Source organism: Coturnix japonica, linkage group LGE22C19W28_E50C23 (genome assembly GCF_001577835.2).
Source record: "Coturnix japonica isolate 7356 linkage group LGE22C19W28_E50C23, Coturnix japonica 2.1, whole genome shotgun sequence".
NCBI classification, from domain to species: Eukaryota; Metazoa; Chordata; class Aves; order Galliformes; family Phasianidae; genus Coturnix; species Coturnix japonica.
In genome coordinates, this window is record NC_029544.1 from 775,815 (window position 1) to 801,017 (window position 25,203).

Sequence of the window (25,203 nt, forward strand, 5' to 3'; positions counted from 1 at the left end):
CGTTAGCTTAAAGCTTGATGGGGAGGCGGCGTAATATAAGCCCCATTGGGGGGGGGGGGCTCGCAGGTCAGCCCCAGTGGGGTCCGCACTGCAGCTGCCGCGGTCATGGCCGGCCGTCGTGCACCAAGGGCCGCGGCAAAGCCGACATCGTGGCTCGAATGGGGATTTCTGCTTGTTGCGCGGGACCGAATTTTTTTGGGTTTGGTTGCCGCCAGGCGCGCGCAACCTTTCACCCGGTGGTTGTTGCGCGCGCGATATTTATATGTCCATCTTATCACTGACGCACTCTTTTACCGGTTAAAACTATGATCGTGCCCTCGCGCAGTAGCAATCGTCGCAAGCATCTATAATACACAGGCTATGAATATACATCTTGATTCGACTACTTCCTCCTGAGTCTTGGGAATCTCACATAGCGACCGCTTTCGGTACAGAAATAAATCCATCTCTTACATATACTTTTGGGGGGATGTTTGATGGGTGGGGGGGGGGAGCGGGTGAAGCATGGCTGCACCTTTCCGGCCGCGGCGGTTGGAAATCCCTAACGGTCGCGCGATTGCGCCAAAATTGGGCTCAAGCCACCGCCCCATCCGAGCCATAGTGGGGGAGGGGGACCCACGTGCTGGGGCCATGGGCCCATAGGGGTCTTATGCTGGTATGAGGCGGAACCCCCCCCGTATCTCCCCTCTCTGTGCCCCGCCCCCAACCCCTGCATGAATCTTGCCCCATTCCCACTGCCTCCCAGCCACCATTCACACCCCAATTCTACCAGCCCCCAGCCCTTTCACCCCCCCCAGCCCCTATTATACCGCTTCAGCATTCAACCCCCATCCGTTAATTCCCCCTCAATCTCAGCCCCCCCACTCTGTGTCATACCCAACCCTAAATCCCCCCAATCCTTCTCGCCATTCACCCCACTTATCATCCGTACCACCCCCTTCCCCTACTCAATGCCTCCCTCCTTCTACCCAACCCACTTCCCACTCATCCATCGCTCGCTACCCCCATAATTACACCCAATTATCCCCTAATTACCCCCTTATACCCCCACCCCATACCATGGTTGCGGTACTCGGCCCGACGCAAAAGAGTCGTCGCAAGTTCCGACTGCGGCCGCTCCCCAGCGCTCCCTTAATATAGACCTACAGCAGCAGGCAGCGCCCGTTCTCCCATTGGCTGCAACGAACGCCCATCAAAAATACCCAGCGCTGATTGGTTGAGCGCCGTGGCTCGGCTCCGCCTTCCCCCCTCCTATCTGCAGAGTGTGGCTCCTTGCCGCCCCCCCCGCAGTGGCGGCTCAACAGCCCCCATATGGAGCAGCATAGGGGCTGGATGGGCTGGGGGGGGGGTGAAATTACTATGGGGATCGACCCCCCACACTCCTGCAGTCCCGCCCCACTGCGACGGAGGAGGGGGGGGCAGGAGAGGGATGACGGCAAACAGCCGTTAAGTGCCCTCCCCCCCAACCATATCCCCGCCCGCCCCCGTTTTGCTGCAGAGGAAAACTGCGACAGTGCTGGGGGTGGGGGATATACCAGCACGTGCTCCCCCCCCCCTCCAACGCCCAGAGCCTTTTAATCCGCTTCCGCGTTGCCACCCCCCCAACAAAGCCCAGCTCCCCAGGGGGCCCCCGACCCATCTGCACCCCCCCAACCCCCCACCCGATGCCATCTGCACGTTGCCCCCCCCATCCCACCTCCCATCCCAATACGGGGGTCGCGGGGTGCCCCCCCCCAAAGCCCCCGCTGCTTTTTGCGTTCGGATACAGCGGACTCCGTGGGACCCCCCCCCCCCTTATATCGTGCCCCCCATCCCTTGTCGTGTCCCCCCCCCTCATCACGGCCGCACTGCAGCAGCGCTGCGCTGACGTGGCGCTGCCTCATGGCCGCCGGCCGCGAAATGGCGGCTATGAGGAAGGGAGAACACCGGGGGGGGCAGGAATAATGGGGTGGGGGGATAAAGAGGGGGGTCCTGTGTGTGTGACCCCCCCGCAGCTCCGCGCTGCTGCCGCGGGGTTCGCATCGCGTCGCCCTTTGAGCACATCGGGGGTGGGGGGGCAATGGGGGGGGTGGCTGTCTGGCTGCCCCCACCCCATATAGGGCAGCGCCGCCCCATCCCGGTTCCTATTCACACAATGGGGTGGGGGATGGGGGGGATGGGGGGGCATCACAGCCCTTTGGGGTGGGGGGGACTGCGGATACAGCGCTATTTCCCCCCTCTTTCCTCTAATGAGTAACTCCCCCCCCCCCCCCCCCCAACCCCTTAGGCTTCTACTGGCCCTGGGGGTGCACCCAGCAGCAGCCCTGGAGCTGGATGCTGATTCAGGCTGGTTTGTTCAGCAATAGGGGGGTCAGTAATTCGATTTGAAGGACCAACGTGCTCCCGTAGCCAAAGGAATCAACGAGCTCTGATCCTAAACCAATCCGTTTCACTTTGCAGGGCGAACAGCTTTGCTTTGTCTCCATTCTGCCCCGCAGGAATCGCTGCAGTCACAACAGGAGGCTTTATCTCCTACACCCCCCCCCCCCCCCCCCGTGGGCAAAGGACATCTGCATTGGGACTCCATGGGTTTTGATTTGGGAGCTGCTCCTTACAGTCTAACGAGCCTCAGGAGTTTACCAAGCTGGGTAAAAACTGCTGGGAAGAGAACAAGGCAAGCATAGGACCACCGTAGATGTGAATGCCCAGAGGGTAATTAGCATTTATTAACGAAGTTATTGGGTAAGAATGACTGCTATCCCATATACTGCATAGGTAACGCAGTCCTCAGTGTCTGGGTGTAGAAGCTGAGCTGTCAGAGATCGTGCTCGTAGCCGCAGTAGATTCTGAGTTGAGACGTAGCCGCAGTAGATTCCGAGTTGAGACGTAGCCGCAGTAGATTCCGAGTTGAGTCGTAGCCGCAGTAGATTCCGAGTTGAGTCGTAGCCGCAGGAGATTCCGAGTTGAGTCGTAGCCGCAGTAGATTCCGAGTTGAGTCGTAGCCGCAGTAGATTCCGAGTTGAGTCCTAGCCGCAGTAGATTCCGAGTTGAGTCGTAGCCGCGGCAGATTCCGAGTTGAGTCGTAGGCTAGGCGCGGCAGATTCCGAGTTGAGTCGTAGGCGCGGCAGATTCTGAGTTGAGTCGTAGCCGCAGTAGATTCCGAGTTGAGTCGTAGCTGCAGTAGATTCCGAGTTAAGACGTAGGCGCAGTAGATTCCGAGTTGAGTCGTAGCCGCAGTAGATTATTCGCGAGTTTGAAGTCGTTAGCCGCAGTAGATTCTGAGTTGAGTTGTAGCCGCAGTAGATTCTGAGTTGAGTCGTAGCCGCAGTAGATTCTGAGTTGAGATGTAGCCACAGTAGATTCCGAGTTGAGACGTAGCCGCAGTAGATTCTGAGTTGAGTCGTAGCCGCAGGAGATTCCGAGTTGAGTCGTAGCCGCAGGAGATTCCGAGTTGAGTCGTAGCCACAGGAGATTCCGAGTTGAGTCGTAGCCGCAGGAGATTCCGAGATGAGTCGTAGGCGCGGGAGATTCCGAGTTGAGTCGTAGGCGCGGTAGATTCCGAGTTGAGTCGTAGGCGCGTAGATTCCCGAGTTGAGTCGTAGGCGCAGTAGATTCCGAGTTAGATGTAGGCGCAGTAGATTCCGGAAGTCGTAGGCCGCAGTGATCAGTTGCAGTCGAGTTGCTAGGCGCAGTAGATTCCGAGTTATGATGTAGGCGCAGTAGATTCCGAGTTGAGTCGTAGCCGCAGTAGATTCCGAGTTGAGTCGTAGCCGCAGTAGATTCCGAGTTGAGTCGTAGCGCAGTAGATTCCGAGGTGCCCCCCATCCCCTTGTCGTGTCCCCCCCCCTCATCACGGCCGCACTGCAGCAGCGCTGCGCTGACGTGGCGCTGCCTCATGGCCGCCGGCCGCGAAATGGCGGCTATGAGGAAGGGAGAACACCGGGGGGGGGCAGGAATAATGGGGGTGGGGGGGATAAAGAGGGGGGGGTCCTGTGTGTGTGACCCCCCCCGCAGCTCCGCGCTGCTGCACGCGGGGTTCGCATCGCGTCGCCCTTTGAGCACATCGGGGGTGGGGGGGGCAATGGGGGGGGGTGGCTGTCTGGCTGCCCCCACCCCCATATAGGGCAGCGCCGCCCCATCCCGGTTCCTATTCACACAATGGGGTGGGGGATGGGGGGGGGATGGGGGGGCATCCACAGCCCTTTGGGGTGGGGAGGGACTGCGGATACAGCGCTATTTCCCCCCCCTCTTTCCTCTAATGAGTAACTCCCCCCCCCCCCCCCCAACCCCCTTAGGCTTCTACTGGCCCTGGGGGTGCACCCAGCAGCAGCCCTGGAGCTGGATGCTGATTCAGGCTGGTTTGTTCAGCAATAGGGGGGTCAGTAATTCGATTTGAAGGACCAACGTGCTCCCGTAGCCAAAGGAATCAACGAGCTCTGATCCTAAACCATCCCGTTTCCACTTTGCAGGGCGAACAGCTTTGCTTTGTCTCCATTCTGCCCCGCAGGAATCGCTGCAGTCACAACAGGAGGCTTTTATCTCCTACACCCCCCCCCCCGTGGGCAAGGACATCTGCATTGGGCTCCATGGGTTTTGATTTGGGAGCTGCTCCTTACAGTCTAACGAGCCTCAGGAGTTTACCAAGCTGGGTAAAAACTGCTGGGAAGAGAACAAGGCAGCCATAGGACCACCGTAGATGTGAATGCCCAGAGGGTAATTAGCATTTATTAACGAGTTATTGGGTAAGAATGACTGCTATCCCAATATACTGCATAGGTACGCAGTCCTCAGTGTCTGGGTGTAGAAGCTGAGCTGTCAGAGATCGATTGTTCATCCCATCGTCTGCTTTGGGGGGGGGAGGAATAAAGGAATGATGCTTCCCAATGCCATAATGGGGTCTGAGAGCTTTCATCCCCCATTTCAGGTGATGGCAGCACTGCACTGGGGATGGTTGGCAGCAACAGATGGGGGTGGGATGGTATAACGCTGCTTATGGGGGAGGGGAGTCACAGTGGGGAGCAGCTCAGGGTCACTGCACCACCATGGAAAGACAGGGGGGAGAAAAGATCAAGATCCCAAACATGTGGGCTCAGATATGGAGGGGTTTCATGAAAGGAAAAGGTGGAAACTGATTGTGCTTATCATCTGCAAGCATTGATCTGTGACCCCTCCCCACATACCCCCACCCAACTGAAGGCTGCTTGCTTTTTGGGGTGCTACAGGGCAGCCTGGGTTCTGCTACAGCCACAAAGCAATGCAATAAAGGGGGGAGAGGGGACGCAAACCCATCTCCTGCCCAGCCCAGAGGGTTCCCATTGGGGTATCTCACCCCCCCCAGCATCACACTCAGGGGGAAAAAAGGGGAAGAAAAAGGAAATGGGGGGGATTATTCAGCACAGGGGGGAGGAAAAAGAAAGGAGGTGATATTCAGCGCAAGGGGATTTTGTGCCCACCCTTTGCCCCCTCCCCCATAACGAGGGGGGGATGTGATGTATCCCTTCATCATCCCCCCCAGGATGGCTGTGTCTGCCCACCGCTTTGTTATGAATGAACCCAGATATCCCATTCATAAAGACGCGCGGTACCCACGGAACCTCATGAATGGCCCCAACCCAGCGCTTCCCACCCACATCCCTCCCCATCTTGTGCCCCACACAATGGGGGTGCAAAGGGATGGGGGACCCCCTCAGGACAGAGTTGGGGCTGAGTGGGGGAGGTTATCCCAGCATCACAGAGCACTCAGAGACAGAGCTTAAGACAGGGAATGCTTTTTATTCATTGAGACACACAGGAGAGGACGGGAAGAGTTGGGGGGGGGGGTCTGTAACAGACCTTCCATTGAATCACAGACCATAGAACAGCACAGACAGCAGCGCACACCGTTACAGACCCATGGGGATGAGGGGGGGATAACTAGGATTGTTCCCTGTGCGAGCAGCACCGTTGTGAGCCCTCAGTACTCCTCTCCTTCCTCTTCACCTTCACCCTCCACCGAATCCACTCCCACCTCCTCATAATCCTTCTCCAGGGCAGCCATATCCTCCCTGGCCTCCGAGAACTCCCCCTCCTCCATGCCCTCCCCCACGTACCAGTGCACGAAGGCGCGCTTGGCGTACATCAGGTCAAACTTGTGGTCCAGGCGCGCCCAGGCCTCGGCGATGGCCGTGGTGTTGCTCAGCATGCACACAGCCCGCTGCACCTTGGCCAGGTCCCCCCCGGGCACCACGGTGGGAGGCTGGTAGTTGATGCCCACCTTGAACCCAGTGGGGCACCAGTCCACAAACTGGATGGTGCGCTTGGTTTTGATGGTGGCGATGGCGGCGTTGACATCCTTGGGCACCACGTCCCCGCGGTACAGCAGGCAGCACGCCATGTACTTGCCGTGCCGCGGGTCGCACTTCACCATCTGGTTGGCCGGCTCGAAGCACGCGTTGGTGATCTCGGCCACCGACAGCTGCTCGTGGTAGGCCTTCTCAGCAGAGATCACCGGGGCGTAGGTGGCCAGGGGGAAGTGGATGCGAGGGTAGGGCACCAGGTTGGTCTGGAACTCCGTCAGGTCGACGTTCAGAGCTCCATCGAAGCGCAGTGAGGCTGTGATGGACGACACGATCTGCCCTATCAGCCTGTTGAGGTTGGTGTAGGTTGGGCGCTCGATGTCCAGGTTTCTGCGGCAGATGTCATAGATGGCCTCATTGTCCACCATGAAGGCACAGTCGGAATGCTCCAGAGTGGTGTGGGTGGTCAGGATGGAGTTGTACGGCTCCACCACAGCGGTGGAGACCTGTGGGGCTGGGTAGATGGAGAACTCAAGCTTGGACTTCTTGCCATAGTCCACAGAGAGGCGCTCCATCAGCAAAGAGGTAAAGCCTGAGCCGGTGCCGCCCCCGAAGCTGTGGAACACCAGGAAGCCCTGCAGCCCCGTGCACTGGTCAGCCTGCAGGGACACAAGAAGGGGTCGTGTTGGATGCGGGCGGCTGCAGCACGACTCGCTCCTTCCTCTTTGTGGCCTCCTGAGGACACTCTGAAGGTGTTTCTTATGGGGGGTCTCCAGGAATAGGAGCCACCCAGGCAGGGTGATGGGGCACCTCCAGCCATTGCAATGTGCCCTATGACATGTGGATCCCCTTGGGGGGAACAGCCTGTGGGGTGGGGGCACTGGGCAGCCCCACAGAACACATCAGGGTGGTGTGTTGTTCCGTATGGACAGCTGCAGAACTTGGTCCTTCCTCTTTCTCTCTAGAGGACACTTTGAGCGGGGTAATTTCCAGTAGTAGGACAGGGTGGGGGTACCTCCATCCACCACCAGTTACATGGATCCCCTGGGGAAGCCCCATTGGGGCACAGCCTCATGGGTGGAGGGCAGATGCCTTCAGCATCCCCAACCCATGGTGGTGGGGGGGGGGGGAGTGGCACAGGGAGCAGATCAAGCTGCTGTCATGGCCACAGTGTTGTTACAGGAGTGGGACAGCCCACAGCTCTTTCCTCCAGCCCCACAATCCCTGGGGTTCCCAACCCCTCTATGAGCAGCTGGATGTGGCTGCAGCCAGGGCTGGATGTGGGGGAGGGATGGAGGGAGGGAGGCAGGGGAACAAAGGAGGAATTGCACAGCTCAGCACAGCCGGGGGGACGCGGCGCTGTGGAGCTTCTCCAACCCCGCAGCTGCACCGCGGCGCTGTGCCAGCCAATGGCAGCCTGCACAACAGGATTAGCATTAATTAATATATTCAAACTAAATCCAGCCTGGCTGGGTCTGGAGGGGAGGGTGAGACAGACGAACAGAGCCTTTGTCCTCATCACGCCATCCACCCAACACCATTGAGTGCAGGAGGAGGGGGCCAATGCACACAGAGCCCCACAGCACAGCTCTGTGCACCCCATGCATGGGGTGGGGGGGACCCAAAGGCTGCAATGGTGCAGGCAGCCCCATGGTGCTGTACCCACCAGCTTGCGGATGCGGTCCAGCACCAGGTCGATGATCTCCTTGCCGATGGTGTAGTGCCCCCGGGCGTAGTTGTTGGCTGCATCCTCCTTGCCCGTGATCAGCTGCTCGGGGTGGAAGAGCTGCCGGTACGTCCCCGTGCGCACCTCATCTGGGGGACAGCGGGAGCAACGTCAGCACCCACGGGGCACCATCACAGCCCCCCCAACCCAACCCACCCCCACCCCACTCACCGATCACGGTGGGCTCCAGGTCCACAAACACAGCACGGGGCACGTGCTTGCCAGCCCCCGTCTCGCTGAAGAACGTGTTGAACGAGTCGTCCCCACCGCCGATGGTTTTGTCGCTGGGCATCTGCCCGTCGGGCTGGATGCCGTGCTCCAGGCAGTACAGCTCCCAGCACGCATTGCCGATCTGCACGCCCGCTTGGCCCACGTGGATGGAGATGCACTCACGCTGGGGGGTGGATTTGGGCAGCGTTACCCCATGGCTTAACAACGGGTCCCCCCCCCATCCCCGACCCCCCCCCCCCCCCCCACCCCATGGGGATGCTGTTCATATGGATGGGCTGAGAGGATCGCCCTCTGGTGGCCGGAATAGAGCCGGACCCCCCCCCCCCAAAGGCTGCGCTGTACCCATCCCCATCCCATTGTTCTGGGGCTGCAGCACAGCCACACCCATATGGGGGGGGGGTTTCAGATCTGGGGGGTCACATCCAGCTCTATAAACCCACCCATTGTGGGTTGGGGGCTCAGCAATGGGATCCCACGCTGCCCATGGGGTTGGGGCCACGCCCTGCCCTATAGGGACACAACGCTGCAGGTTGAGGGCTTGGAACCGGGATTCATTCCGCCCGGGAGGGGGTCCCGGTTTAACCTTCGCCCCTCCCGGTGTCGCCTCAACGCTAATCTGCCCCCACCGGACCGGAACCACGCCCTTACGGGCTCGGAACCGGAGAACGGGGCTCTTATTGTGTTCCGTTAACCGAGAACCACGCCCAGCACCGAGCCGGTACCGGGAGGTCTCATCTCATCCTATTTAAATCGACCCGGTGTTCCCCGTCTCGGTTTAACGGGGGCCACGCCCTGTGCTGACTCGGCACCGGGGCTCATTTTACCCCACGTAACGGGCCCTAACATCCCCCCACCGGATTTAACGGGAGGCTACACCCGCTGCAGAGCCGGTACCGAGGGAACCCTATTATTCCTCCTCAATTACCGGGTCCTAATGCTCCCCCCGTACGATTTAACGGGGGCCACACCCGAAGCTGACGCGGCACCGAGGCCCCATCCTGCCCGAATTAACGGCACCCGATGCGGTTTAACGGGGACCGCACCCGGTGCGGGTTTAACACCAACCGAGGGGCCCCCACCCCCCCCTCGGGCAGCGGGGGGGGGCTACGTTTTGTCACCGGAGCCTTTAGCGGTGATCTCATTATGGGCTCCGTGACTATAAAGGAAGAGAACCAAAGGGAGGGGGGGGGGGAAGGGGAACAAAGGGATGAGGGGAAGATGAATAAAGCCCGGTCCCGGTGCCCCCCCCGGTGCTCACCATGGCGGCTGCTCGCTCCGGGGCTTTCTCACAGCACGACGCTGAGGCAGTCGATGTAAGAGACGCGGCGGAGCCGGGCGGTGGAACGTTGTTTTATAGGGCCGCCGGGGCGGAGCGGAGCTGTGCGGGGGGAGGCGGCCCCAAAGGCGGCCATTGGTGTGCGAGGATGAGGTAATGCCCCCCCCCTTCTCCCCCCCGTTCTCCCCCCCCCCGCCCCACCGGAGCTGCAGACAAAGGGCGGGCGGGGCGGGGGGGGGAACGGGGGATGCGGAGTGAATCGCCGCCACCACCCCACCAGCAACTCCATCACCGGCACCGGGGGGTCGTTCTGCACCGTGCTCTGGTCCTAAGCCCCCATCCCTGGTCCCCCCCATTTCTGTACCCCGTTCGTGTCCCCATCTCTGGACCCCGGCCCCAGTCACACCCTGCTCCCCATTCCCAGTTGTGTCACAGTGCTCTGGTTCTATGGCACCGTCCCCATCCCTGTCCCCATCCTTGTCCCCATCCCTGTCCCCATCCCTGCCCACGTCCTGGCCCCTCGCTTTACTTATATCCCCATTCTGTACCCCATCCTGCTCCCCACTTCCCACCCTGTCTCTATCCCCATCCATGCCCACCTCCCCCCAGTCCCCATCCATATCCCCGTCCCCATCCCCGGCCACACCCCGGTCCCCGTTTGACCCGTGCCGTTGTCCCCGTGTTGGCCGCATCCCTGTCCCCATTCCGGGAACCGTGGCTGTCCCCGTTCCTGGCTGTGCCCCAGTGCCCCGATTCCCAGCCATCCTTTGGCCCCCGCTGCATCCCTGGCCCCGCTCCCATCCCCGTCACTCTTTGTGTCCACATCGCAGCCCCTGGAGGCCCAAAGAAAGGGGAGTCCTGGGGGCTGTGCTGAGCCAACCTACCCCCCTTCTACCCCCCCCCCAGCCCCTAAAACAGCTCCAGGTCCAACAGCAGCTGCTCTCAGGGTTCAGGATGCAGCTGGACCACCCTGACCCCCCCACACACACCATGTGCTGTAGCCCCCCCACCCTGAGCCATTATCCTCCCCAGCTCCAGGGGTTCCTGCATATCTCCTAGTGGCTCTTTTATTACGTTTGGGGGGGGGGGGGTCGTGCCCCAGGGCACTGAGCTGCCAGCATCATCCCCCTTCCCACCCCCCACCCCCCAAAGCTGGGAAATCACAATTATTTCCTGCTTTTCTCACAAAATAATTGCATTTTGGGGGTCTTTGTTCCCATGTCCTCACCTCTCTGCCCCCCTCCCTCGATGCTTTTGGGGTGCTGCTAAGCCAGGGTGAGACTCAAACCCACCCCCCCCTCCTCCTCCGGGACTGTGGGGCTGCAGACAAAGAGGAGCCACGAGCCGGGCAGCGCCCACCAGAACAAAGGCTGAGGAAGCCCCAGTCACGCTGTGCCCCCCCCAAAATCGTGCTCCCCCCCCCAACTGATCCCACATCCAATTCTCTGTACGATTCTGACCCCCCAGGAGTTGGAAATACAGCCCCCAACCCACAGCTCAGGGATGGGAGGTGCCCTTCAACGTCCCCAAAGACAAAGCTGGGTGGGGGCTTTAGTGGGCTCTATGGGTTCAGTACCCCCCCCAGTGTGGTGCAGAGTGAAGGGTGATGGGTTCAGAGTTGTATGGGGGGGTCTCCCCCAGCCCCCTCCCACCTCGTTGGGTATGGAAGGCCACTCACCGCCACGCTGCCCTCTGTTAATGCTAAGCAACGGGGCTGCTAGGAGACAGGTTGCCTGGAGACAGGCTGCGACCCCCCCCAGAGCCCCCCTCCCTGCCTCCATCACCTCATGGGGTGGGGTTGGGGGGGTCAAACCAAGGGGAATGCAGGAGATGGGGACTAACCAGGGGGGGAGGACTGGCCGGGGGGGGGCAGGTCTGGAACCCCAATAATCCAAGGAGGTGACTCCATCCCATAACCCCCATCTGACCCCATTGTACTGCTTAGAGGGTGGGGGGTTAAAACCACCTCTTCCCCCCCCTCCTCTAGTTCACAACCCCTCAGCTCTCTGCTGTGGGGAGACATTAACCCTACCCCCCCTCCTTCCCAATGCACAGCAATCCATGCTGTTGGGGGGGGCTCCATCTCCCCAAGCTCCCAGTGCCCCCCAAGCTCCCAGTGCCCCCCCCCCCAGGTCCTAGTGCCCCCCCACACACACCAACTTCCAGCTGCCTGAGCTGTGTTGATTGTTGGTAGCAACGCAGCAGCTCCTGGTGACTGTTGCTGGGCCCCCGTCGTGTTTGCAGCCCAGACACAACCCAGCACAGAGGCCATGCCCCCCCCCACACCTCCCCAAGCCCCCGAGCCCCACAGCAGCCCCCCTACCCCACCAAGCCCTGCTCCCATCAATGCAACCCAATCTGAGCTCATGGTGTTGGTGTGGGGCTGATGCTCTGCCCACCCCCCCCTCCCCAGACTTCCCTCCCCCCCACTGCCTGTGCCCGCCAGCTCTGTCTGTCTGTCTGTCTGTCTGTCCCCTGAGCATCGATGTGACACGTTCACCCAGGCTGAGGGACGGAGCCCTGGGGGTACGGAGGAGGTGGGGGCACCCAACCTGATAGGGTGACCTCTGTGTGTACCCCCCCCCCCCCCACAAGGGTTTGATGGGGGTCCCCACAGCATTACAGGACACCTATGGAGGGGGGGGGGTCACTGCTTTGTCCACATAATTTGGGTGTCCAACCCCCCCCCACAACGCCATGGGATGATGAGAGAAGGGGAATGGGAGGGGGGGGGGCACAGTGTTAAGGGTTGGGGGTGTGGGAGGTGGGGGGCTACGTCTGTCTGGATGTGGGGAGGGGGCTGCAGGTGCGGCACCGCATTGCGGCAGAAGCAGGGATAAAGGAGCAGGGCGGCGGCTGCGGTGGAGGGATGGGGATGGGGGGAATGTGGGGGGGAAAAAGGGGGAGCTGGGGGGTGGGTGTGGAATTGGTGCGTTCCCATATGATGGGGGGGGTGGGTCCCGGGGGGGTGGGTCCCGGGGTGGGTCCCCCCCCATCTTGGGGAGGTTCTGGTGGTACTGGGGATGAGCAGTGGGCAGCAATGGGTGCTCCAGTCCTATAGAGGAGCCAGCACTGAGGGCGCTGGGGGTGGGGGGACACTGGGTAAACTGGGAGGGTGATGGGGGGGGGGGGAATTATGGCGCTGTTTGGGCTGTGGGGGTGCAGCCATGGGACACCCCAGCGATCACAGGGGACCATGGTGGCACTGCAGGGACCCTCCATACTCAGGACCCCCCCCCCCGGGGGGCAGAGGGGTCCCTCAGCCCTTGGGTCACCCTGGTACCCCACAGTGAGTCCTCGGGGGCCCTTAAATATCCCCCCCCCCTCCATAAAGCCCCACGGAGATCTCCAAACCCTGGGTACCCAAACGCTCCCCACCCACAGCCCGGGGCCAGACGTGACCCACGAGGTGCCCCCCCACTCCCCCAACCCGCTTCTCCTGCCCTACAGGATCTGCCCCCACCCCCCCCATATAAATGCCCCCCATCCCCCCCCCCAGGCGCTGGCGGGGGAACAAAGGCGATGACAGCGGGGAAAGGAGACGGCGAGGCGCTGCCCCGCGGGGATTCCCACGGGAACGGCGACACGAGGACATCGGGACCCCCCTCCATGAAGACCTCCCCCCCCCACCGGGCTCCGGTTCCGCCTGTTTAGGGTCGGGGATGGGGGGCACTAGGACCCCTCGGAGTGGGATCCGCCTGCAGCCCCTCCTGGGGAGGCCACGCCCCCCTTTGCTCAAACCACGCCCACTTTTGAGTAAGCCACGCCCACTTTCCGGCAGACCACGCCCACTAAGGAAGCCCCTCCCACACGCATCTGACGTTCGAACGGACCAATCAGCGGCGGGGCGGGGCAAAAGGGGGCGTGGCGATAGGGTGTGGGGTCTGAAGGGGGCGGGGCGTCTGAGTGCCACCCACGCGTGACCCACACGCCCCCTCGGGTATATAGGGGTGGGCTCGTGGGGGGGACTTTCCTCTATTCCTCTCACCAGCGGCTTCATAACGGGTCGGGCAGTGAGCGGCGATGGTGAGGGGGGCTGTGGGACCCCCTGCGTGGGGTTGGGGGGTGTCCAGTGTGGGTGGTGTGTAGGGCTGGGGGTCGCTGGAACCATGTGTGTGCTATATATGGCATGGGTGGGGGTCACGAGTGGGTCTGGGGGTTGCTGGATATGGGGTGGGGGCTGCAGGATGTGGGTGATAAGAATGGGGATAAGGGGGGTTATATGGGGGTTGTGTGTGTCCCAGCTGCTGTATGGCAATAGGGGGGTGTAGGAGTCACTCGTGGAACCCCGTGGGTGTGAGTCACGAGTGGGGCAGCAGCTGTTTTCCAGCCGGATGCAGCCCACAGAGCTGCCGGATCCTGTGTGTGTCTGTGCCATTGCACTGCTGGCCTTTGGAGTTTGCTCCTGCCCCACCCCAAGGCTTGAACCGGGTCTATGGGGCTGAGCTGTGGGCTGAAGGGCCCCAATGTGGGGCAAAACCCCATAGGGATAAAAGGGCTGAGTGCCCCATCCCTGCACAGCTGGGGGAGATGGGAGAGTCCCATTCAAGGCTCTGGAGAAGAGGATGCAGCACATGGCAGAGACATTGGGGCAACGTATCCCAAAGTGTCCCCATCCCAATATAGGGAATAACTATAGGGCAAAACCAGCTGTGCAGTGATGGATGAGACACAGCAATAGGGTCAGACAGCCCCAAACCGAAAGCTGCCGTCCCATAGGGGTGTGAGAACAGAGGGTTGATCCCCACCCTGAGCTGTGCAGTGATGGGGCACAGCAGAACCCAACCCATCCCCCTTGGCTCTTTAGAACAGGATACAGCACATGGCAGAGATGGAGTTTACTCCTGCCCCACCCCAAGGCTTGAACCGGGTCTATGGGGCTGAGCTGTGGGTTGAAGGGCCCCAATGTGGGGCAAAACCCCACAGGGAAGAAAAGGGCTGAGTGCCCCATTCCTGCACAGCTGGGGGGAGATGGGAGAGCCCCATTCAAGGCTCTGGAGAAGAGGATGCAGCACATGGCAAAGACATTGGGGCAACGTATCCCAAAGTGTCCCCATCCCAATATAATAGGGAATAACTATAGGGCAAAACCCAGCCGTGCAGTGATGGATGAGACACAGCGATAGGGTCAGACAGCCCCAAACCGAAAGCTGCCGTCCCATAGGGGTGTGAGAACAGAGGGCTGATCCCCACCCTGAGCTGTGCAGTGATGGGGCCCAGCAGAGCAGCACCCAACACCCCCCATCCCCTCCATGTCCCCCCCAGCGTGAGTGCATCTCCATCCACGTGGGCCAAGCGGGCGTGCAGATCGGCAATGCGTGCTGGGAGCTGTACTGCCTGGAGCACGGCATCCAGCCCGACGGGCAGATGCCCAGCGACAAAACCATCGGCGGTGGGGACGACTCGTTCAACACGTTCTTCAGCGAGACGGGGGCTGGCAAGCACGTGCCCCGTGCTGTGTTTGTGGACCTGGAGCCCACCGTGATCGGTGAGTGGGGTGGGGGTGGGTTGGGTTGGGGGGGCTGTGATGGTGCCCCGTGGGTGCTGACGTTGCTCCCGCTGTCCCCCAGATGAGGTGCGCACGGGGACGTACCGGCAGCTCTTCCACCCTGAGCAGATGATCACTGGCAAGGAGGATGCTGCCAACAACTATGCCCGGGGGCACTACACCATCGGCAAGGAGATCATCGACCTGGTGCTGGACCGCATCCGCAAGCTGGTGGGTACAGCACCATGGGGCTGCCTGCACCACTGCAGCCTTTGGGTCCGACCCCATCCATGGGGTGCACAGAGCTGTGCTGTGGGGCTCTGTGTGCATTGGCCCCCTCCTCCTGCACTCAATGGTGTTGGGTGGGTGGCGTGATGAGGACAAAGGCTCTGTTCGTCTGTCTCACCCTCCCCTCCAGACCCAGCCAGGCTGGATTTAGTTTGAAGCCTTTGGGTCCAACCCCATCCATGGGGACCATGAGGCTTCATGGTGCTGTGGGTGCACTGGACCCCCTGTTCCTGCAGTGTATGGGATGCTGCCCCCTGTGCCTCTATGTGCTGTCATGCAGCCCCCAGACTTGGACCCCAGTGTGTTGGGTGTGAGATGGGCCTGCAGGGCACAGGGCAGCCCTTCATGCTTGGGAAAACCTCACTTTTTGGCTCAAGATTCCCCTTGATATGAGGTCTTCTTGTATGAGTCCCCACCTATAGGTGAATGAAGGAGGATGGGGTGGGGATCAGCAGCTCCTTTTCGCACCGTCAGCAACATTAAGGCTGGCAGGTGGGGCTGCCCTGGAGGGGGGCAGGACAGGGCGGATGGGTCAGTGCTGTCCCCTCCCCACGCCAGCCCCAGGGCTCTGTCTGCTCCTGGTGCCAATCCGGCTCCTTGTGGCTGGACCTGGGGCTTCTGCGTGGGTGCTGCTGCCGCCATGGGGCCGGTTGGACCAGTGCTGCTGCCCCATTGCTTTGAACTTTGTTCCCACAGCAGCTGTGATGCTGCTGGCTGCGCTGCGGGCGATGGCAGCACATCAGGTTGGAGCAGGATGGCTCAGGATGTGCATCTCCTGGTGCAAAGTGTGGGGTGAGAGGCCAACATTGAGGCTGAGCTGCTCCAAAATCCAATCCATGCACCTCCCCTAAGGCTGCACAGTGCCCCCCAGGGGGATCTACACCTCAAGGGGCACATTGCAATGGCTGGAGGTGCCCCATCACCCTGCCTGTGTGCAGAGCTGTGGGCTGTCCCACTCCTGTAACAACACTGTGGCCATGACAGCAGCTTGATCTGCTCCCTGTGCTGCCCTCACCCTGCCATGGGTTGGGGATGCTGAAGGCATCTGCCCTCCACCCATGAGGCTGTGCCCCAATGGGGCTACCCAAGGGGATCCACATAACTGGTGGTGGATGGAGGTACCCCCACCCTGTCCTACTACTGGAAATTACCCCGCTCAAAGTGTCCTCTAGAGAGAAAGAAGAAGGACCAAGTTCTGCAGCTGTCCAAACGGAACAACACACCACCCTGATGTGTTCTGTGGGGCTGCCCAGTGCCCCCACCCCACAGGCTGTTCCCCCCAAGGGGATCCACATGTCATGGGGCACGTTGCAATGGCTGGAGGTGCCCCATCACCCTGCCTGGGTGGCTCCTATTCCTGGAGACCCCCCATAAGAAACACCTTCAGAGTGTCCTCAGGAGGCCACAAAGAGGAAGGAGCGAGTTGTGCTGCAGCCGCCCGCATCCAACACGACCCGTTCTTGTGTCCCTGCAGGCTGACCAGTGCACGGGGCTGCAGGGCTTCCTGGTGTTCCACAGCTTCGGGGGCGGCACCGGCTCCGGCTTCACGTCGCTGCTGATGGAGCGCCTGTCGGTGGACTACGGCAAGAAGTCCAAGCTGGAGTTCTCCATCTACCCGGCCCCGCAGGTGTCCACGGCCGTGGTGGAGCCCTACAACTCCATCCTCACCACCCACACCACGCTGGAGCACTCCGACTGCGCCTTCATGGTGGACAACGAGGCCATCTACGACATCTGCCGCAGGAACCTGGACATCGAGCGCCCAACCTACACCAACCTCAACCGCCTCATCAGCCAGATTGTCTCCTCCATCACCGCATCTCTGCGCTTTGATGGGGCCCTCAATGTCGACCTCACTGAGTTCCAGACCAACCTGGTGCCCTACCCTCGCATCCACTTCCCCCTGGCTACCTACGCCCCTGTCATCTCTGCAGAAAAAGCCTATCATGAGCAGCTGTCGGTGGCTGAGATCACCAACTCGTGCTTCGAGCCAGCCAACCAGATGGTGAAGTGCGACCCGCGACACGGCAAGTACATGGCGTGCTGCCTGCTGTACCGCGGGGACGTGGTGCCCAAGGATGTCAACGCCGCCATCGCCACCATCAAAACCAAGCGCACCATCCAGTTTGTGGACTGGTGCCCCACTGGGTTCAAGGTGGGCATCAACTACCAGCCTCCCACCGTGGTGCCCGGGGGGGACCTGGCCAAGGTGCAGCGGGCTGTGTGCATGCTGAGCAACACCACGGCCATCGCCGAGGCCTGGGCGCGCCTGGACCACAAGTTTGACCTGATGTACGCCAAGCGCGCCTTCGTGCACTGGTACGTGGGGGAGGGCATGGAGGAGGGGGAGTTCTCGGAGGCCAGGGAGGATATGGCTGCCCTGGAGAAGGATTATGAGGAGGTGGGGGCTGATAGTGTGGATGGGGAGGAGGATGGGGAGGAGTATTGATGGGTTCTTAGTGCCTTTATGGGCGGCCACGCTGTGAGGCTCAATAAAGCTGCCATGTTCACATGTCTGGCTCTGGTTTGTTGCTCGTGGGCTGTGTTTGGGGTTGGGGTGCTGGGTTTAATAGGGTCCTCCGCCCATCCCTGTTGCTCTAAGTCCTCCTGCTGCTGGTGCAGTGCCGCCGCTCGGCCAGCAGGGGGCAGCACCTCCTGCGAGTCCGGGTGGTGCTGGAGGGGGGGCACGCGTGGAGCTCCGGGGGCTACACGGGGGGTCTTGGGTTGCCAATGTGGGGCCATTGGGGGGAGTCGTCTTTGGGGGGGGGGGGCACAGTGAGGTCCTTGGGCAGCGCTCTGTGGTGTCCCAGCAGGGTGTGTGAGAGGGTCCTGTGTGTCCCAGAGACCCCCCCCTCTCTGTGTCCCAGCCATGGTGTGGGCTCTGCAGCCGGGGTGGCCCCCCAGCACACACCCTCCCCCTGCTCCCGATGTTCTCCGAGCCCCCTGTCCCCCCCCCCAACCCCGGCCCCTCCCGCCTCCCTCCTATTCCCCGCCCCAGATGTGGCCCCGCCGCCTCCAGATGTGCGAATGGGGGGCGAGGGGGGGGGAGTGGAGTGGGGCTCCCTGTGTGCGCTTTCACCGCCCCCAGCACAGCTTCCCCACCCCCCCACCCCCCTCCCCGGCCCGGGATGGAACCCGGAGCCCCCACGGAGCTTCGCTGCCGCCTGGAGCCGTGGCCGCACTATGAGATCGGTCCGGCGACCCTCTGCGCCCTCGGCTGCGTCCTCGGCCTCCTCTATGGCTGCGTTGGTGAGGGGTCGGGGGGGGCACCGTCGGGGGTAGGGGGAGGGGACAGCATAGGGGGGGATATATGTAGCACTGGGGACAGTTTGGGATGCATCCATGGGGCACAGCTGGGGTTGGCACTGTTGGACACATTGGGGACACGATGGGATGGGTCCATGGAGGATGGTATTGGGGTCAGTGTGTGTGAATGGGGGGTGGGCATTGGATGGCACAGGGGGACGAGATGGGGTGTGGAACAGGGACACTATGGGACATGCTGGGGACAGGACTGTATATCTGTGAGCATGGATAGGGGATGACACATGGGAACACAATGGGATGTGTTGATGGGGGATGGCTCTGGGGACACTATGGGATATGTTGGGGGCAGGACAGTGTGTGTCCATGAGCTTGGATAGGGGATGGCACATGGGACAATGGGATGTGTTCATGGGGGATGACATATAGGGACACAATGGGATGTGTCGATAGGGGATGACATATAGGGACACAATGGGATGTGCTGATGGGGGATGGCACAGGGACACTATGGGGACAGGTCAGTGTGCATCCATGGGGCATGGACAGGAGATGGCACAGGGGGACACAATGGGATGATCCCATGTAACACATTTAGCAATGGGGACAGGATCCATCCATGGGGCACAGCTTGAGCCCCACTGAGCCCCACATCCCCCACAGGCCATCGCTGCTTCAAGGCTGTCATGTTCACCTCGGGGCTGCTCCTGGGTTCCGGCACCATCTTCCTTCTGTGCTACAAGGAACGTGTGTTGGAGACCAGGCTGAGCCTGGAGCTGAGCGCAGGCATCGCGTTGGCTATCGGTGCTCTCTGTGGGTTGGTCACAGCTCTGCTGCGCAGCGTTGGGCTCTTCTCCACTGGGTTGCTGCTGGGGCTGCTGCTGGCTGTGGCTGTGCTGGCAGCTGCTGCACCTTTGGTATCACCTCTAAGCCCATGGGTGCTGGTGGGGGTCCTGCTGGGTCCTGCACTGCTCTGTGCCCTGTTGGCATTGTGTTGGCCCAAAGCTTTGACTACGTTGTCCACTGCCGTCCTCGGTGCTGCCGTGGTGGTGGTGGGTGTGGATTATTTCGTGGAGGTGTTTGCTTTGGTGCTTCATGTCTCCGAGAGGCTGCGGATGGAGGCGGGGGGGCAGCTCTGCTGGTACAGCTGGGTCGTGTTGGGGGTATGGCCGGCGCTCAGTCTGCTTGGTGTCCTGCTGCAGCAATGGTGAGGGGTTGGGGTGGGATTGGGGTGGGAATGGGCATGGGGAGGGGATGGGAATGGCAATGGGATGGGGTTAAAGATAGCCATGGTGTGGGATGGGCGTAGGGGTAGGGATAGGGATGGGATGGAGATGGGGATGGCCATGGGGATGGGATGGAGATGGGGATGGGATGGGAGCTGGAGGATGACCATGGGATGGGACTGGAGAATGAGGGATTCGGCCATGGGATGGGATGGCAGATGGGGATGGCCATGGGTGTCGGATCCGCAGATGGGGATGCCATGGGGATAGGATGGAGATCAGGGGAGCACGCATTAGGGGATGGGATGGAGATGGCGATGGCCATGGGATGGATGGAGATGGGGATGGCCATGGGGATGGGATGGAGATGGGGATGGCCATGGGGATGGGATGGAGATGGGGATGGCCATGGGGATGGGATGGAGATGGGGATGGCCATGGGGATGGATGGGAATGGGATAAGAATGGCCATGGGGATGGGGATGGAGATGGGATAGAAATGGCCATGGGAATGGGGATGGCCATGGGGTTGGGATGGGAAGGAGATGGGGATGGGATAGAGATGGGGATGGCCATGGGGATGGATGGGAATGGGATGGGGATGGCCATGGGGATGGGATGGGGATGGCCATGGGGATGGGATGGCCATGTGGATGGAGGCTTGGATGGGTTGAGATGGAAATAGGAATAGGCATGGGGATGGGACAGGGTTGGGGATTGAACTGGGATGGGATGGGGATAGGAATGGGAACTATTATGGGGTGTGCATGGTGAGCGGGGTGGCAGAAGGGATGGGGAAGGGGACACAGAGGGTGATGGCAATGGGGTCGGCCATAGGGACTGAAGAGATGGGCATGGGGAGGGGGGTCATGGAAGGGACCAGGGCTGAGCCCCCTCCCTACAGTGATCCTCAATGGGTGCCAGAAATGACTGCAGCTGCTGTACCTCCACCAGCAGGAAGCCAAATGGCAGCAGAACTGAACCCCCTCCGAGTGCAGCCACCGCCACCAGCCTGCCCCAGTGACACACTGCGTGTGCAACGTCTTGGCCTCAGTGAGTGTGTGCAGGGGGAGCAGTGGGTGCCCCATCACCACCACTGACACCCCTTTCCACCCCCAGAGCTACATACAGAGCTTGTGGGACCTGCAGCCCCCCCTGGACCCTGCTGGGACCCCCAATGGCTCCACTGTGTCCTTCACAACCTCAGTGCCTTGAAGCCGCCTGAGAGGCCCCTGTGCCCCCCACCTGCTGTGCCTTGGGGTGCTGTTCCTCCCCCCATGCCTGCCCCTTTAAGTAGGCAAATGAAAGGGGATCCTTATAGGGTAAATGGGAGCTTCTGCCCCATAACCAGCCCCACACCCGCTGCAACACCCACTCCCCATCAGCTCCTGAGAGGTTCAGCTTCACTCCTCCTCCATTGCAAGCAGAAACCTCATAGAAAATAAGGCCCCATGGTTATTTTTGTAGGGCCTACCCAAATGCTGTGCATGCACTGCTGGCTCAGGACCTCAGCCATAGTGTCCTGAATGCCTCCAGCTGCCCCCAGCTCCTCACTGACCCCCAGACCCCTTAATACCTCCATTCCTGCTTCACTGACCACATGGGCTGCCCATTCCTGCATCCCCCAAACCACCAACACCCCCATCTGTGACTCCTGAGCTCCCCAGACCCCCCCACACTCCCTCCTTCATGCTCCAGTGACCCTCAGAATCCCCCAGACCCATTATGTCCCCATCACTCTCATCTCAAACTGCCAAGCCTGGATCCAACCACAGCACTCCCTGCTCAGCCCCACACAATATGAACCCAAACATGATCCCATCCCCCAGCAGAGCCCAGCACAGGGTTGGGGCACAACAAACACTGCCCCATATGCTGTCCCTCCCCCATGGGAAGCAGGACGTGGGCTGGTGCCAGAGCATGGGGCCACATAGAAAATGGGGCACGAGAAGGGGCCAACACTCCAACGCTGCCTCAAGGGACACAAAGGCAGCTGTGTCCCATACACATGACCCTGACAGTGACACTGGTGTTGGCACAGCTGCAGCTGGGAGGGTTTAAGGGGGGGGTTGGAGACTGTGGGAGGATCCTCAGCAGGGAAAGGCAGAGCTGAGCTCATGCCACGGGGTCACTACTGCAATTTTATTATTGCATGATTAAAAAGGAAAGGAAGAGGATGACAGGCTGTAACACAGAATGGGCTGGGGAAGAAGTCAAGGAAGAGCTGCTACCCCAACAACCCCCAGCCCTGCCTGCCCGGCCCCAACAAATAAACGTTAAAAAGGTGGAGAGGTATCTGAGAGTTGCTGACTTTCTAACACCGATAGGTGGGAAAAAAACAAAACAAAACAAAACCAAACCCACCCCCAAAAAATAAAACAACTGTTGTGGTAAAAGAAATAACGACGGCACCCACCCAAAATAAAAGCCCAGGATAAAGGGGCCGGCGTTCAGTCCAGACAGCCTGCGCTGGGGACGCCAACCCCACACGACAGCCCACCCCTCACAAGTCCAGCTCCAGCTCGTGCAGCTCCTCCTCCAGTGCTTTCCTTCGGCCCAGCTTCTCCAGCTGCTCCTTAGTGGGTTGTTTGATCTCCCCGGAGTCGAGCCGTTGCTGCAGCTCCTCCACCTGCCGCAGCTTCTTCTTCAGGTTCTTGATCTTCTTGCTTTTCTCTGAGGCTGCAGCTTCCCCGTCAGCATTGCTCTGGGTGCCGCAGGTTGGCTGCGGTGCGGCCCCCCCCGTGTCCCCGCTGCTGCCCCCCGACAAGGAAACCTTCTCCAGCGATTGGATCAGTCCGTCTGTTTCCTTCTCTCCTTTTTCCTGCTGTTGCTTCCTCTTCTCTTTACGTTTCAAGTTCCTTTTCGCTGTTTTGGACAGTCCAGTCTCTCCTCCTTCTGCTTTGCTTGGCTGCTTGCTGGGTTGGGTGTTGGCTTCCAGGCTCAGCCCCGGTGGCAGCTCAGGTTTGCTTTTGAAGAACTTGACGTATTTGTTCTCATACCTGCATGGGAGGAGATGAAGTGACGGCACTGCTGCCCCCTCCCCAACACACACACACACACCTTATGGACCTTCAAACCTCACCACCTCCATCAGCACAGCCCTGACCCACTGCTCAGCTCTGAGCTCCTCAGCATGTCCTCATGGCCACGGCTCAGCCCAGCCCTGTGCGGGGAGGAGGAGCCGGATAAGAACCATCAGGACTCAATTTATGGGCTAAAGGGGGGTCAGAAGTGCTAGAAAGAGATTGAGACCTCAAGACATGAGCTGGGTTGGATGCACTGTGAGCTCCCGGCCTTGTCACAGTCCCCACAACCCCAAAGGAACGCAGATAACAAAGCACCCACAGTTTGGGATCCTGCCCCTGCTGTCAGCAATGGGGCTCCAACCCAGGACCCCACAAGTGGCTGCCAGCCCCACACTTACACCGGCACCTCCTCCTGTGGCACGTAGCCCTCCTTCACACGCCGCTGCTTCCTCCAGGTGCCGTCAGGGCGCTGCGTAGAGGCGATGTACTTCCCTATAGGGGGGGAAACAACATTGGATGGGGGGGGGGGGAAGGGGGTGTCCCTCCCCTGGACCCTGCTGGGGGTGCCTGGAACCTGGTATCCTTCTATGGGGTAGAAAAAGGATGGGGAGTGATGGGCCTGGCCTGTATTAAACATGGGAGTGGGAGATGTGAGCCCATAGAGAGAGTGGGGGGGGTTGATCCAGCCCCATAGGGAGTGTGTATAAAGGGAGATCTCAGCCAGTAAAGAATGCAGGGTGGAGATGTGACCCCATAGGAAACATAGGAAGGAGGTCAGACCCCATAGGAGACACAGGAGGGAGATCTGACCCCATAGGAAAATCTGATCCCATAGGAAACATAGGAAGGAGATCTGATCCCATAGGAAACAGATCTGACCCCATAGGAAACACAGAAAGGAGATCTGACCTGACCCCATAGGAAACATAGGGAGCAGATCTGACCCCATAGGAGACATAGGGAGGAGATCTGACCCCATAAGAAAATCTGACCCCATAGGAAACAATGGAAGCAGATCTGACCCTATAGGAAAATCTGACCCCATAGGAAACATAGGAAGGAGATCTGATCCCATAGGAGACAATGGGAGGAGATGTGACCCCATAGGAAATATAGGGAGCAGATCTGACCCCATAGGAGACATAGGAAACAGATCTGACCCCATAGGAAACACAGAAAGGAGATCTGACCACATAGGAAACATAGGGAGCAGATCTGACCCCACAGGAAAATCTGACCCCATAGGAAACAATGGGAGCTGACCTGACCCAAAAGGAGACATAGGGAGGAGATTTGACCCCATAAGAAAATCTGACCCCATAGGAAATATAGGGAGCAGATCTGACCCCATAGGAGACATAGGAAGCAGATCTGACCCCATAGGAAACAATGGAAGGAGATCTGACCCCATAAGAAATATAGGAAGCAGATCTGACCCCATAGGAAATATAGGGAGCAGATCTGACCCCATAGGAAAATCTGACCCCATAGGAAATAATGGAAGCAGATCTGACCCCATAGGAAATAATGGAAGCAGATCAGACCCTATAGGAAAATCTGACCCCATAGGAGACATAGGAAGGAGATCTGATCCCATAGGAAAGATAAGGAGCAGATCTGACCCCATAGGAAACAATGGGAGCAGATCTAACCCCATAGGAAACAATGGGAGNACCCCATAGGAAACAATGGGAGCAGATCTAACCCCATAGGAAACAATGGGAGGGGATGTGACCCCATAGGGAATACAGGGAGCAGATCTGACCCCATAGGAAACAACGGGAGGAGATGTGACCCCATAGGGAATACAGGGAGCAGATCCGACCCCACAGAACCGGGGCTGCGGCACCGGCCCGGATGGAAAAGTGAGACCGGCCCCGACCTCACATCAAGGAGTGACGGAACGACTCCATTTATCGCAGCCGCCCCCATTTCTCCCGGTCCATCCCCGCCCCGTTCCCGTCCCGTAGCGGCGGGGCCCGCAGCGCTCACCGGTCTCGTCAGTCACATAGGGAGTCGCCATCTTGCGAGAGCGATACACTTCCGGCTTCCACGCCCCGCCCCCCGGAAGTGACGTTTGGACATTGGATGGGGGGATTCGCGAGTGGTGGCGGCCATTTTGTTTTTAAAGGCGCAGCGCTCTATTTTTTTTTAGGGGGGTGGGTTTCGCTGGGTGCGGGGCTGTTGCGGTGATGCTGCATTAAAGCGTCCCCGTGCTGCGGGACTGGGGGATAACCAGCCCCAATGGGGCCTTCGGGGCCGATCCAGCCCCACCTTGATGTCACGTCGGGGAACAGGGAGGGGTGGGGGCTCCCCACACCGCAAAACCACGCGGTTCACGGGGGGGTGGGCGACAAACTGCCCTTCATTCCACCTCTGCACCCCCACGGGGCGGTTCGGATGCGGCCCGGTTCCACGCGGGGA

The 25,203-nt window shown here is 60.3% G+C and overlaps 4 protein-coding genes and 1 pseudogene across 7 annotated transcripts in view; 2 read left to right on the forward strand and 3 right to left on the reverse strand.

Moving 5' to 3' along the window:
* Positions 1-1,189, reverse strand: part of LOC107325741 — a 12,132-nt pseudogene extending 10,943 nt beyond the window's left edge. Inside the window, exon 1 of the transcript XR_001559756.1 lies at positions 1,059-1,189. The product of XR_001559756.1 is annotated as a tubulin alpha-1B chain-like (transcript). The remainder of the gene's footprint in view (positions 1-1,058) is intronic.
* LOC107325742 (tubulin alpha-1A chain) overlaps positions 1-9,589 on the reverse strand; it is a 20,532-nt gene extending 10,943 nt beyond the window's left edge. Inside the window, exons 1-4 of one of the 2 annotated variants that reach the window (XM_015886888.1) lie at positions 9,470-9,589; positions 8,152-8,374; positions 7,921-8,069; positions 5,921-6,913 (exon numbers count right to left, since the gene is read on the reverse strand). In XM_015886888.1, coding sequence (XP_015742374.1) covers positions 5,933-6,913; positions 7,921-8,069; positions 8,152-8,374; positions 9,470-9,472 — 1,356 coding nt within the window. In that variant the 5' untranslated portion in view covers positions 9,473-9,589 and the 3' untranslated portion in view covers positions 5,921-5,932. Of the gene's footprint in view, positions 1-5,731; positions 6,914-7,920; positions 8,070-8,151; positions 8,375-9,469 lie in introns of those variants that run through there. The other variant, XM_015886887.1, reaches the window with a different exon arrangement.
* Positions 9,590-13,371: 3,782 nt separating this feature from the next.
* Positions 13,372-17,779, forward strand: LOC107325743 (tubulin alpha-1C chain). Its single transcript, XM_015886889.2, has 4 exons — positions 13,372-13,513; positions 14,753-14,975; positions 15,058-15,206; positions 16,738-17,779. The coding sequence occupies exons 1-4, from the start codon at positions 13,511-13,513 to the stop codon at positions 17,710-17,712; spliced, it is 1,350 nt and encodes a 449-aa protein (XP_015742375.1). The 5' UTR covers positions 13,372-13,510; the 3' UTR covers positions 17,713-17,779.
* Positions 17,780-18,282: 503 nt separating this feature from the next.
* On the forward strand, positions 18,283-22,092 carry LOC107325758 (transmembrane protein 198-like). 2 transcript variants are annotated; one of them, XM_032441058.1, is made up of 4 exons: positions 18,283-18,512; positions 19,191-19,734; positions 20,708-20,806; positions 20,873-22,092. In XM_032441058.1, exons 1-3 carry the CDS (start codon positions 18,392-18,394, stop codon positions 20,775-20,777), a joined length of 735 nt encoding a protein of 244 aa, XP_032296949.1. In that variant the 5' UTR covers positions 18,283-18,391; the 3' UTR covers positions 20,778-20,806; positions 20,873-22,092. The 2 variants fall into 2 exon arrangements, with proteins under 2 accessions (XP_032296949.1, XP_015742398.2); XM_015886912.2 differs by having other exon boundaries at positions 20,708-22,092.
* On the reverse strand, positions 21,879-25,149 carry PYM1 (PYM homolog 1, exon junction complex associated factor). The gene is made up of 3 exons (XM_015886913.2): positions 24,772-25,149; positions 23,178-23,271; positions 21,879-22,752 (listed from the first exon to the last, which is right to left on the reverse strand). Exons 1-3 carry the CDS (start codon positions 24,800-24,802, stop codon positions 22,257-22,259), a joined length of 621 nt encoding a protein of 206 aa, XP_015742399.1. The 5' UTR covers positions 24,803-25,149; the 3' UTR covers positions 21,879-22,256.
* Between the last annotated feature and the right edge of the window lie 54 nt (positions 25,150-25,203).